General features: G+C 41.1%; 1 protein-coding gene across 7 annotated transcripts in view; it reads left to right on the top strand.

Moving 5' to 3' along the window:
- Positions 1–13,302, top strand: part of fbrsl1 (fibrosin-like 1) — a 287,491-nt gene that overhangs the window by 269,505 nt on the left and 4,684 nt on the right. For 5 of the 7 annotated variants that reach the window (XM_058374971.1, XM_058374977.1, XM_058374973.1 and 2 more), the window contains 7 exons: positions 359–606; positions 3,849–3,899; positions 4,951–5,046; positions 5,175–5,246; positions 6,122–6,151; positions 11,131–11,202; positions 12,280–12,412. In XM_058374971.1, coding sequence (XP_058230954.1) covers positions 359–606; positions 3,849–3,899; positions 4,951–5,046; positions 5,175–5,246; positions 6,122–6,151; positions 11,131–11,202; positions 12,280–12,412 — 702 coding nt within the window. Of the gene's footprint in view, positions 1–17; positions 179–358; positions 607–3,848; positions 3,900–4,950; positions 5,047–5,174; positions 5,247–6,121; positions 6,152–11,130; positions 11,203–12,279; positions 12,413–13,302 lie in introns of all 7 variants that reach the window. The other 2 variants (XM_058374974.1, XM_058374976.1) reach the window with 2 other exon arrangements.

Genomic DNA, 13,302 nt, shown 5'->3' with positions numbered 1-13,302 from the left:
TTCTCTCTTGTCTTCAGATACCAGCCTGTTGATATCATTCAACCAACCAATCATGTATTGCCAGCCTCATTCGGGGATTCTGATTGGCACATTGTCACATGCAACACTTTTACCTCGACCAATGAGCCCTCACGTAGAAAACCCTCACAGCTTGAATTGGAGAAACAGAGAAAGCCAGGTGACTATCCTCTTTCTCTTCTTTTTCCCGCCGTTTGGTTAAACTCACTGGCCGCCCGGGCTTTTTTTTTCTTTCTTTTTTTGTCTTCCTTCCCCTCTCCTTTTGTTTTTTTTTCTCTCTTTCTTTTTTTGTTCTTTTTTTTTTCCTCCCCTTCTTTCCGCTCTCCTTCTTTCTTCTCAGAGCATCATGACCTCCTCCGGCAGGAGCTGAACAACCGCTTCCTGGTTCAGAGTTCCGAGCGAGGTCGGGGGTCGGCGCCGGGGGCGACCGGCTCGCCGTTGTCTCAAATGTCGCTCCTGAGGGCGGAGTTTCACCAACACCAGCACATGCACCAGCATCAGCACACGCATCAGCACACCTTCACGCCTTTTCCCGCCATCATTGGGCCGCCCACTGCACCGCCCATGGTGCGTACCGCAGCCAGAAATGTGAGGATAAGTAACGAAAACGACCAGATCAGACCGACCTCCTGCCCTTCACCACCACGCTGGGGTCTACACATCTCCCTACTCCCTACTCCCTTCATGTAGCACACTAACCTAGGAAAGAAACGCGACATGGTCCGTATGAACATCGGCGACAGTCTGCTGTGGGCGTGTCCCAAACCGCACACACTACTCACTATATAGGGCATGAACACCCTCGTCAGTCCGCTGTGGACGTGTCCCAAATCACACGCACACGACGTTAACATTAGCCAGAAGGCATAGCGTATGCGTCTGAAGTTAAAATACAAACATGAAAGCTAATAAGGTCTTTGCGTGCTAGCACTGTGTTTCTGCCTGCGGTTCACACAGAGGACGTGTCTTATTGCTTTCGTATGAGTCTGATGGTGATTTTTTGGCGTTTCCTGTACGAAATTGGCGGTGACCTCATTGTTGATGAAAGTCGAGATATTAGCGAGTTATTTTGATAAAAGCTAATCGCTTCCATGTGCTGAGAAGCCATTAAGAGAGAGAAACGCCAGCAACTAGCCATCGGAAAACTCACCCCTACCTCCAGTCACCACATACCTCACAAAACCTCGTATACCTCACGTCCTCCAGGGAAAAATCAGGCCTGAGTTAGGGTGAGTGCGTCCTGGCTAGCGTGAGCTAACACATGAGCTAACGTCATAAGATTCCTGACAGTATTTACTGATTAGGCTAAACTCGCTATTCTGACAGGATTCTGCTGAGAATGCTTAGTCATAGCTGTAAAATTCCACAATACTATTGAAACCCGCTAGGAAACCTGAACGACGCTAACCTGGGACTAGCATGAAACTAGCCAGAGACAAAACTTATTCACAAATATTCAATATTTTACCAATAATGTCAGTCAGCTACATAACATAAGCGAATCTAAAAGAATCTATTCATAAAATGAATTATATTTAATAAAAATACTAGCTTGCTAACCTGTGCTAGCCTGATGGGTTTTCTGGGAGGAATTTTTCCCATAAATGTACCTAGCTGTAGCCTGCTTGCTAATCTGAGCTAACCTGAGAGGTTTTCACAGAGGAATTTTGAATCATATTTAAATCATATTTAGAAATTTAGAAAGCTAGTGGGTGTAAGTGTTGAGGATGCAGAAGATAGGGATAGGTGGAGAGAGATGATTCGCTGTGGAGACCCCTGAATCTCCAGTCACGTCCAGATTGACCTGACCAGCTAACAGAAGCTAACCTGAGAGGATTTCTGAGAGGAATCTGACTCTTAATCAGAAAGGTCCACAGTTTTTTTTACAGATTTTTCCCGCTAACCTGCTAATCCAATAAAATCTGACAGGATTTTTAGTCTGCACTGATACATGAAGATATTCTACAATGCTAGCCTAGCTTTCTTGCTAATATAAGCTAAGCTAAAGCGATTTCTCCGAAGGTTTATTAATAAAAGCTGATCATAAACACCAACACAGACATCTGGAGGACACGTCCCAATCCACACGTCACACACTCTCGGACGTCTCCCTCTCTCCAGTCCACTTGGGCCGTGTCCTAAATTAACCCTCTTTCCCCTCCGCAGTGACCAGCGCTAATCTTCCCTCCTCTTTTTCAGAGCTGATGTTGGCGTTGTGATTTTCTCCCCCAGCTGAACCAGCAGCCGACTCCTCCCCCTCCCCCCTCCCCTCCCTCCTCCCTCCTTCCGGCTAATCGCTTTAATTAATGAAGTTATGAAGTGTGTGTGTGTGTGTGTGTGTGTGGTTCCGGTTACGACTCGCTCGAGCAGCTGGCATTCCACACGGAAACACAGAATACTCTTAATTGTTAAACGATGAAATATGGCGTCTTAATTACGGTCTTAATTAGTGCAGACGGGCCAAGTGTGTGCGTGTGTGTGTGTGTGTGTCAGAGACTCTGTAACTAATGCACACACTCACTTCTTAAAATTGACTAGGAGTGGATTTGTGTGTGTGTTTCATTTTTTTTTTCTTTCTTTCTTTCTTTCTTTCTTTCTTTCTTTCTTTCTTTCTTTCTTTCTTTCTTTCTTTCTTTCTTTCTTTCTTTCTTTCAATATTTGCCCCTCTCACTTCTCACTTTTGACTGAAAATGAATTCATCTCTTTGTCTTTTGTGGGTGTTTGTCTTTTTTTACTCTCTCTCTCTCTCTCTTGCTTTCTTTAACCCTTTAACTTTTTCTTTCTTTCTTTTTCTGTTCTGTTCTTTCTCACACTTGGGCTCATGAAACTTAAAATGTGTGTGTGTGTGTGTTAAAGGGAAACAAAGGTGAGTGTTCTGTAACACACACAGGTCCGATTCTTTGGGCTGTGTCCCAAACGCAGTGTGTGGTTTAAATGAGTGTATATCAGGAATCTTATTAGCTGCTGGTTAATTGTTTAATTAGCAGTTAGCATGTGAGATTAGCGGCAGAGGACACAGAGATGCTAAAGACGTGTGACCTCCAGCTCACTGCTCCACCTCACACAGCTTCACACTCTTCCCTGCAGTGCATTGTGGGTAAGACACACCCTCCCTCGCTGCCTCGATGGCCGATGGTCTGGTCTACAGATAACTATGGAGTGATGAACGCTAGCATTTTTTGACAGCACTGCAGTGAGAACACTAGTAGTGTGGAGTTTTAGTAGCGTAAAGTATGAAGTTTCAGCCTCAGGTCTGATGAACCCTACCTCCACACCACTGCGTTTGGGACGGAGCCCTCTGTCCTTCAGGTGACATCACTCTCGACCCTGCGCTCGGGATGGCCGTGTTATTTCGCGAGTGTTTTTCCAGCGGAACGTATCGGAGAGCCGTGATTGCACATGAGCGGCGCTATCTGTGTTCTTTCTTGGTGCGGTCAGTGTTTGATGTGCCGCCGGCCAGCTGTGTGGTGTGTAATTGTGTAATTGTTTGAGCGAGCGAGTGAAATTGGTTTGTTAAGCTTGGTCTGGTTCTGGTTCTGGTTGTGTAAACACACCGCTTCCTCCTCCACCGAGACGCAGCACTTTCATCTCCTGTTTTATCACACATGCTTTCATTTAAACACCATGTGTAGTGCTGATGTGTTTCTTATTTCTCTCTCCCCCCTCTCTCTCCCTCTTTCCCCCCCCCTCTTTCTCCCTCTCTCTCTCTCTCCCTCCTCTCTCTCTCTCTCTCCCTCCTCTCTCTCTCTCTCTCTCCCTCCTCTCTCTCTCTCCCTCCCCTCTCTCTCTCTCTCTCTCTCTCTCTCTCACTCTCTCTCTCTCTCTCACAGTTTGATAAGTATGCTCCGAAGCTGGACAATCCCTTCTTGAGGCAGTCGAGTGTAAGTGTGTTGTGTGGATTCTGATTTGTACAGAAGACTGAATATTATAAATACTCAGATTTATTTATTTACACTCGTCTTTCTGTCACAGCGAGCAGGATCTGTCTCTCCAGATAGTAAAGATCTGAAACTTTCCTGATTCTGTAATAATTAAATGATTATGTAATTAAACTGAGATCAGACAAATACAGAGCATTTGTAAACATCACCGTCTGAGACGAGTGATTATGATATTAAGACAACAGACGCTCTAACAGGATGTGGGCGGAGTCACACTGTACACACCCCCTCTCTGTAATGTGGTATATATTTGGCAGCAGAATATCTGTTTAATTTCATTTAGCATTAATGTTAGCTTCCCATGTGGCTAACTAACTAAGTAGTGTCCTATAGTTAGCTTGTTTGTGAGGTGTGTGTACAGAACAGTGTGAGTCAAAGTCAAAGTCAAAGAAGCTTTATTGTCACTTCAGCCATATATATCAGATGCAGTACAGTGAAGTGAAACAACGTTCCTCCTGGACCAGAGGTGCTACACAGAACACAGACAAAGTACAGAGACACAGACAAACATAGAGCTAAAACATAGAGATAAAAAATTAAACTATAATTTAAAAATTAAAATTAAACTAAAAAAATGAAACTATACTTAAGGTGCAGTCTTTAAGAACTAGACATACAACAGAAGTACACAGGAGGACAGGACAGGACAGGACAGGACAGGACAGGACAAACAACATATAGGCCGACTTTGTGCAATGAACAAGACAATGTTAGACAATGGAAGAACAGTGTATACAGTGACTGCAGATATTAAAGTGACACATGTAACAAGACTAATATGACTATGTCCTGCACAGTCCAGTTCTTTTTTGTGCGTGTGTGTTATGTATGTGTGTGTGTCCGTGTCCAGCACAGTTCAGTTCTCAAAAAAAAACACAACAGTGTGTGTGTATGTCTGATGTTTATGTATGTCAGTGTTGTGATGCTGGTGTGTTGCAGTGTGTAAAGTCAGAGGTTGTGTGTTAATTCTGTGTGTGTTTGTGTTGTATAGTTTTTTTCTTCGTATCCTCCAGCGATGCCGGGAATGCCTCCTCTCCTCCCTCACCCCGGACCCTTCAGCTCCCTACAAGGAGCCTTTCAACCAAAGGTCACACCCTCAGACCTCACCTCCTATTATTATTATTATTATTATTATTATTATTATTATATTGTTGTTGTTGTTGTTTATATGATGATAACCTTCTCAGATGTTTAAAAATGTTGTTTTTTTTCTAGGCCTCAAATCCCATTGATGTAGCAGCGAGACCAGGAGCAGTTCCTCACACTCTCCTACAGAAAGATCCACGGGTCAGCCAATCACAACACACCACACTGCTCTCAGCCAATCACAACACACCACACTGCTCTCAGCCAATCACAACACACCACACTGCTCTCAGCCAATCACAACACACCACACTGCTCTCAGCCAATCACAACACACCACACTGCTCTCAGCCAATCACAACACACCACACTGCTCTCAGCCAATCACAACATACCACACTGCTCTCAGCCAATCACAACACACTGTACTGCTCTCAGCCAATCACAACACACTGTACTGCTCTCAGCCAATCACAACATACCACACTGCTCTCAGCCAATCACAACACACTGTACTGCTCTCAGCCAATCACAACACACTGTACTGCTCTCAGCCAATCACAACATACCACACTGCTCTCAGCCAATCACAACACACCACACTGCTCTCAGCCAATCACAACACACTGTACTGCTCTCAGCCAATCACAACACACTGTACTGCTCTCAGCCAATCACAACATACCACACTGCTCTCAGCCAATCACAACACACTGTACTGCTCTCAGCCAATCACAACACACCGTACTGCTCTCAGCCAATCACAACACACTGTACTGCTCTCAGCCAATCACAACACACCACACTGCTCTCAGCCAATCACAACACACTGTACTGCTCTCAGCCAATCACAACATACCACACTGCTCTCAGCCAATCACAACACACTGTACTGCTCTCAGCCAATCACAACACACCACACTGCTCTCAGCCAATCACAACACACTGTACTGCTCTCAGCCAATCACAACACACCACACTGCTCTCAGCCAATCACAACACACCACACTGCTCTCAGCCAATCACAACACACTGTACTGATATTTTGATTGACAGTTGTGTTTTTTTTCCTGTAGCTAACTGACCCATTCCGGACCTCAGTGAGAGTAAGTTTGTAATTTTATAATATATTATTAAATATTTTATATATTTATATTATTACATGATGTTATAAGAATGTAGAATAAAGCTGTAAATAATAATGAAAGTGTAATTAGCATTCATTCGTCTCATTATTTAAGTAGCTGTGTGTGTGTGTGTTAGTTTATAACACTGTTATTTGTACTGTGTGTGTGTGTGTGTGTGTGTGTTAGTTTATAACACTGTTATTTGTACTGTGTGTGTGTGTGTGTTAGTTTATAACACTGTTATTTGTACTGTGTGTGTGTGTGTGTGTGTGTGTGTTAGTTTATAACACTGTTATTTGTACTGTGTGTGTGTGTGTGTTAGTTTATAACACTGTTATTTGTACTGTGTGTGTGTGTGTGTGTGTGTTAGTTTATAACACTGTTATTTGTACTGTGTGTGTGTGTGTGTGTGTGTTAGTTTATAACACTGTTATTTGTACTGTGTGTGTGTGTGTGTGTGTTAGTTTATAACACTGTTATTTGTACTGTGTGTGTGTGTGTGTGTGTGTGTTAGTTTATAACACTGTTATTTGTACTGTGTGTGTGTGTGTTAGTTTATAACACTGTTATTTGTACTGTGTGTGTGTGTGTGTGTGTGTGTGTGTTAGTTTATAACACTGTTATTTGTACTGTGTGTGTGTGTGTTAGTTTATAACACTGTTATTTGTACTGTGTGTGTGTGTGTGTGTGTGTGTGTGTTAGTTTATAACACTGTTATTTGTACTGTGTGTGTGTGTGTGTTAGTTTATAACACTGTTATTTGTACTGTGTGTGTGTGTGTGTGTGTGTGTGTGTTAGTTTATAACACTGTTATTTGTACTGTGTGTGTGTGTGTTAGTTTATAACACTGTTATTTGTACTGTGTGTGTGTGTGTGTGTGTGTGTTAGTTTATAACACTGTTATTTGTACTGTGTGTGTGTGTGTGTGTGTGTTAGTTTATAACACTGTTATTTGTACTGTGTGTGTGTGTGTGTGTGTGTGTTAGTTTATAACACTGTTATTTGTACTGTGTGTGTGTGTGTTAGTTTATAACACTGTTATTTGTACTGTGTGTGTGTGTGTGTGTGTTAGTTTATAACACTGTTATTTGTACTGTGTGTGTGTGTGTGTGTTAGTTTATAACACTGTTATTTGTACTGTGTGTGTGTGTGTGTGTTAGTTTATAACACTGTTATTTGTACTGTGTGTGTGTGTGTGTGTTAGTTTATAACACTGTTATTTGTACTGTGTGTGTGTGTGTGTGTGTGTGTGTGTGTTAGTTTATAACACTGTTATTTGTACTGTGTGTGTGTGTGTGTGTGTTAGTTTATAACACTGTTATTTGTACTGTGTGTGTGTGTGTGTGTGTGTTAGTTTATAACACTGTTATTTGTACTGTGTGTGTGTGTGTGTGTGTGTGTGTGTGTTAGTTTATAACACTGTTATTTGTACTGTGTGTGTGTGTGTGTGTGTGTGTGTGTGTGTGTTAGTTTATAACACTGTTATTTGTACTGTGTGTGTGTGTGTGTGTGTGTGTGTGTGTTAGTTTATAACACTGTTATTTGTACTGTGTGTGTGTGTGTGTGTGTGTGTGTTAGTTTATAACACTGTTATTTGTACTGTGTGTGTGTGTGTGTGTGTGTGTGTGTTAGTTTATAACACTGTTATTTGTACTGTGTGTGTGTGTGTGTGTGTGTGTGTGTGTGTGTTAGTTTATAACACTGTTATTTGTACTGTGTGTGTGTGTGTGTTAGTTTATAACACTGTTATTTGTACTGTGTGTGTGTGTGTGTGTGTGTGTGTGTGTTAGTTTATAACACTGTTATTTGTACTGTGTGTGTGTGTGTGTGTGTGTGTGTGTGTGTGTGTGTGTGTTAGTTTATAACACTGTTATTTGTACTGTGTGTGTGTGTGTGTGTGTGTGTGTGTGTGTGTGTGTTAGTTTATAACACTGTTATTTGTACTGTGTGTGTGTGTGTGTGTGTGTGTTAGTTTATAACACTGTTATTTGTACTGTGTGTGTGTGTGTGTGTGTGTGTGTGTGTGTGTTAGTTTATAACACTGTTATTTGTACTGTGTGTGTGTGTGTGTGTGTGTTAGTTTATAACACTGTTATTTGTACTGTGTGTGTGTGTGTGTGTGTGTGTGTTAGTTTATAACACTGTTATTTGTACTGTGTGTGTGTGTGTGTGTGTGTGTGTTAGTTTATAACACTGTTATTTGTACTGTGTGTGTGTGTGTGTTAGTTTATAACACTGTTATTTGTACTGTGTGTGTGTGTGTGTGTGTGTGTGTGTGTGTGTGTGTGTGTGTTAGTTTATAACACTGTTATTTGTACTGTGTGTGTGTGTGTGTTAGTTTATAACACTGTTATTTGTACTGTGTGTGTGTGTGTGTGTGTGTGTGTGTGTTAGTTTATAACACTGTTATTTGTACTGTGTGTGTGTGTGTGTGTGTTAGTTTATAACACTGTTATTTGTACTGTGTGTGTGTGTGTGTGTGTGTGTGTGTGTGTGTGTTAGTTTATAACACTGTTATTTGTACTGTGTGTGTGTGTGTGTTAGTTTATAACACTGTTATTTGTACTGTGTGTGTGTGTGTGTGTGTGTGTGTGTGTTAGTTTATAACACTGTTATTTGTACTGTGTGTGTGTGTGTGTTAGTTTATAACACTGTTATTTGTACTGTGTGTGTGTGTGTGTGTGTGTGTGTGTGTGTTAGTTTATAACACTGTTATTTGTACTGTGTGTGTGTGTGTGTGTGTTAGTTTATAACACTGTTATTTGTACTGTGTGTGTGTGTGTGTGTGTGTGTGTGTGTGTGTTAGTTTATAACACTGTTATTTGTACTGTGTGTGTGTGTGTGTGTGTGTGTGTGTGTTAGTTTATAACACTGTTATTTGTACTGTGTGTGTGTGTGTGTTAGTTTATAACACTGTTATTTGTACTGTGTGTGTGTGTGTGTGTGTGTTAGTTTATAACACTGTTATTTGTACTGTGTGTGTGTGTGTTAGTTTATAACACTGTTATTTGTACTGTGTGTGTGTGTGTGTTAGTTTATAACACTGTTATTTGTACTGTGTGTGTGTGTGTGTGTGTGTTAGTTTATAACACTGTTATTTGTACTGTGTGTGTGTGTGTGTGTGTGTGTGTGTTAGTTTATAACACTGTTATTTGTACTGTGTGTGTGTGTGTGTTAGTTTATAACACTGTTATTTGTACTGTGTGTGTGTGTGTGTGTGTGTGTGTTAGTTTATAACACTGTTATTTGTACTGTGTGTGTGTGTGTGTTAGTTTATAACACTGTTATTTGTACTGTGTGTGTGTGTGTGTGTGTGTGTGTGTGTTAGTTTATAACACTGTTATTTGTACTGTGTGTGTGTGTGTGTTAGTTTATAACACTGTTATTTGTACTGTGTGTGTGTGTGTGTGTGTGTGTGTGTGTTAGTTTATAACACTGTTATTTGTACTGTGTGTGTGTGTGTGTGTGTTAGTTTATAACACTGTTATTTGTACTGTGTGTGTGTGTGTGTGTGTGTGTGTGTGTTAGTTTATAACACTGTTATTTGTACTGTGTGTGTGTGTGTGTGTGTGTTAGTTTATAACACTGTTATTTGTACTGTGTGTGTGTGTGTGTTAGTTTATAACACTGTTATTTGTACTGTGTGTGTGTGTGTGTGTGTGTGTGTGTGTTAGTTTATAACACTGTTATTTGTACTGTGTGTGTGTGTGTGTGTGTGTGTGTGTGTGTGTGTGTGTTAGTTTATAACACTGTTATTTGTACTGTGTGTGTGTGTGTTAGTTTATAACACTGTTATTTGTACTGTGTGTGTGTGTGTGTTAGTTTATAACACTGTTATTTGTACTGTGTGTGTGTGTGTGTGTGTGTGTGTGTTAGTTTATAACACTGTTATTTGTACTGTGTGTGTGTGTGTGTGTGTGTGTGTGTGTGTTAGTTTATAACACTGTTATTTGTACTGTGTGTGTGTGTGTGTGTGTGTGTGTGTTAGTTTATAACACTGTTATTTGTACTGTGTGTGTGTGTGTGTTAGTTTATAACACTGTTATTTGTACTGTGTGTGTGTGTGTGTGTGTGTGTGTGTTAGTTTATAACACTGTTATTTGTACTGTGTGTGTGTGTGTGTGTGTGTTAGTTTATAACACTGTTATTTGTACTGTGTGTGTGTGTGTGTTAGTTTATAACACTGTTATTTGTACTGTGTGTGTGTGTGTGTTAGTTTATAACACTGTTATTTGTACTGTGTGTGTGTGTGTGTGTGTTAGTTTATAACACTGTTATTTGTACTGTGTGTGTGTGTGTGTTAGTTTATAACACTGTTATTTGTACTGTGTGTGTGTGTGTGTGTGTTAGTTTATAACACTGTTATTTGTACTGTGTGTGTGTGTGTGTTAGTTTATAACACTGTTATTTGTACTGTGTGTGTGTGTGTGTTAGTTTATAACACTGTTATTTGTACTGTGTGTGTGTGTGTGTGTGTGTGTGTGTTAGTTTATAACACTGTTATTTGTACTGTGTGTGTGTGTGTGTGTGTGTGTTAGTTTATAACACTGTTATTTGTACTGTGTGTGTGTGTGTGTGTGTGTTAGTTTATAACACTGTTATTTGTACTGTGTGTGTGTGTGTGTGTGTGTGTTAGTTTATAACACTGTTATTTGTACTGTGTGTGTGTGTGTGTGTGTTAGTTTATAACACTGTTATTTGTACTGTGTGTGTGTGTGTGTTAGTTTATAACACTGTTATTTGTACTGTGTGTGTGTGTGTGTGTGTGTGTGTTAGTTTATAACACTGTTATTTGTACTGTGTGTGTGTGTGTGTGTGTGTGTGTGTTAGTTTATAACACTGTTATTTGTACTGTGTGTGTGTGTGTGTTAGTTTATAACACTGTTATTTGTACTGTGTGTGTGTGTGTGTGTGTGTGTTAGTTTATAACACTGTTATTTGTACTGTGTGTGATGTAGAAGCCGGGGAAGTGGTGTGCGGTTCACGTACAGATCGCCTGGCAGATCTACCACCATCAACAGAAGATGAAGGTAACAAAAAAATAACTGTTTACTGTTACACAAATTTTATTAAACATATACAAATGTTTTACTAACCCCGCCCACCAGAGTGACGTTTTATATCACACTAACCCCAACCAACAATCACACTTTATATAACACTATCGCCACCCACCAAAATGACATTTTATATCACACTAATCCCACCCACCACACTGACACTTTATATAACACTAACCCCGCCCACCACACTGACACTTTATATAACACTAACCCCACCCACCACACTGACACTTTATATCACACTAACCCCACCCACTACACTGACACTTTATATAACACTAACCCCGCCCACCACACTGACACTTTATATCACACTAACCCCACCCACCACACTGACACTTTATATCACACTAACCCCACCCACTACACTGACACTTTATATAACACTAACCCCGCCCACCACACTGACACTTTATATCACACTAACCCCGCCCACCACACTGACACTTTATATAACACTAACCCCACCCACCACACTGACACTTTATATCACACTAACCCCACCCACTACACTGACACTTTATATAACACTAACCCCACCCACCACACTGACACTTTATATCACACTAACCCCACCCACTACACTGACACTTTATATAACACTAACCCCGCCCACCACACTGACACTTTATATCACACTAACCCCACCCACTACACTGACACTTTGTCACACTAACCCCGCCCACCAGAGTGGTAACCCTGCCCACCAGAGTGGTACTTTATACTAGACTAACCCCGCCCACCAGAGTGACCCTTTATCACTGACCCTATCACACTATTCAAATTGCTAATAATTAATACATTATTAAAATATTATTACAACTATAAACTTGTTACCTTTTCAACCATGAGCAGGGCCATTATAATCCCGCCCACTGTAACCATGTCTACTTAACCCTGCCCCCGTTTTGTATTGAACTGGATGAGATGTTTACTGAAGTTTTACTGGAGAAACAGCTGACTTGTACCAGACAGTAGATCAGATTGTAAAACAGATTTATTTATAGTGCTGATGTGGGTTTTATTTTCTCCATCATGGTGCAGCAGATGCAGTTGGATCCTCATAAACTGGATATAACTGGGAAACTGGATTTGTTCAGCAGACCTCCAGCTCCAGGCGTGTTCCCCGGGTTTCCTTATCCTCACGACCTCGCCAGACCTCTCTTCCCATCCACAGGTGTGTGTTTCTCTCAGAACGAAATCCACAAAAGCTGTACTGATTCTTTTTCCTGGACTCTTATTGGTGGTCAGGTGTTGATTAATTCTGATACCTTATCGTTTCCTTGGTAACAGCTCATTTAGTGGGACTCATACTACAGACGTTCCACATAAACTCAAAAAAAAAGGGTTTAGAGGGAGAGTGTTCGAGTGGAGTTAGAGGGTGGGGTTGTGGGTGGAGTGAGAGGGTGGAATGAGAGACATCATCATCACCACCACCCCGTACTCATGACATCATCACCATCACCATCATCATGATGCAGCTTATAGAACTAAGCTTTAAATTAGAAATTATAACTGTTATAATTATTATAGCTGTTATTATAATAGCCATAGCTGTCAGAGTAGCTCTTGTGACTGAAATTGTGACATAGAAACAGTACACATTATCGCCCCCTACAGGTATTCTCTTAACTCTACACCTTCAATGTGTGTGAGGAGGTTCGGGAAACGCACTTGCGCTGGATTGATAAGAGAATTATTGTTTTAGTGCGAAGCGAGCGCTGCGTCGTATCTGCTGATGTTTTGACCTTGTTTCTATTCATCCCTCCAGCTCAGAGTGCGCATTATTCACAACATCACCGACCGCCATCTTTCCTCACTAATAAATCTGAATATCGTGTCTCGCCTCATTGTTTAGCCCCGGCGGCGAGGCGGTGTGCGTGTCATTATCTCTGCCGTCACTGCCGTGAATATAAATGTCTCCACCTGAGCTAATTGACGGCAGGTCCTTGGTTGAAGGGCGACGGGAATCCGAGTGGCCTTTAGCACGCAATTATCCGCTATTGTGTCCCAAAACAAGCCTGTAATTGCCTCTTTCATTAATGAATCACGCACACGGCTTGCGGT

Source organism: Hemibagrus wyckioides, linkage group LG22, assembly GCF_019097595.1.
Source record: "Hemibagrus wyckioides isolate EC202008001 linkage group LG22, SWU_Hwy_1.0, whole genome shotgun sequence".
NCBI lineage: Eukaryota > Metazoa > Chordata > Actinopteri > Siluriformes > Bagridae > Hemibagrus > Hemibagrus wyckioides.
This window is presented reverse-complemented; position numbering and strand designations above follow the sequence as displayed.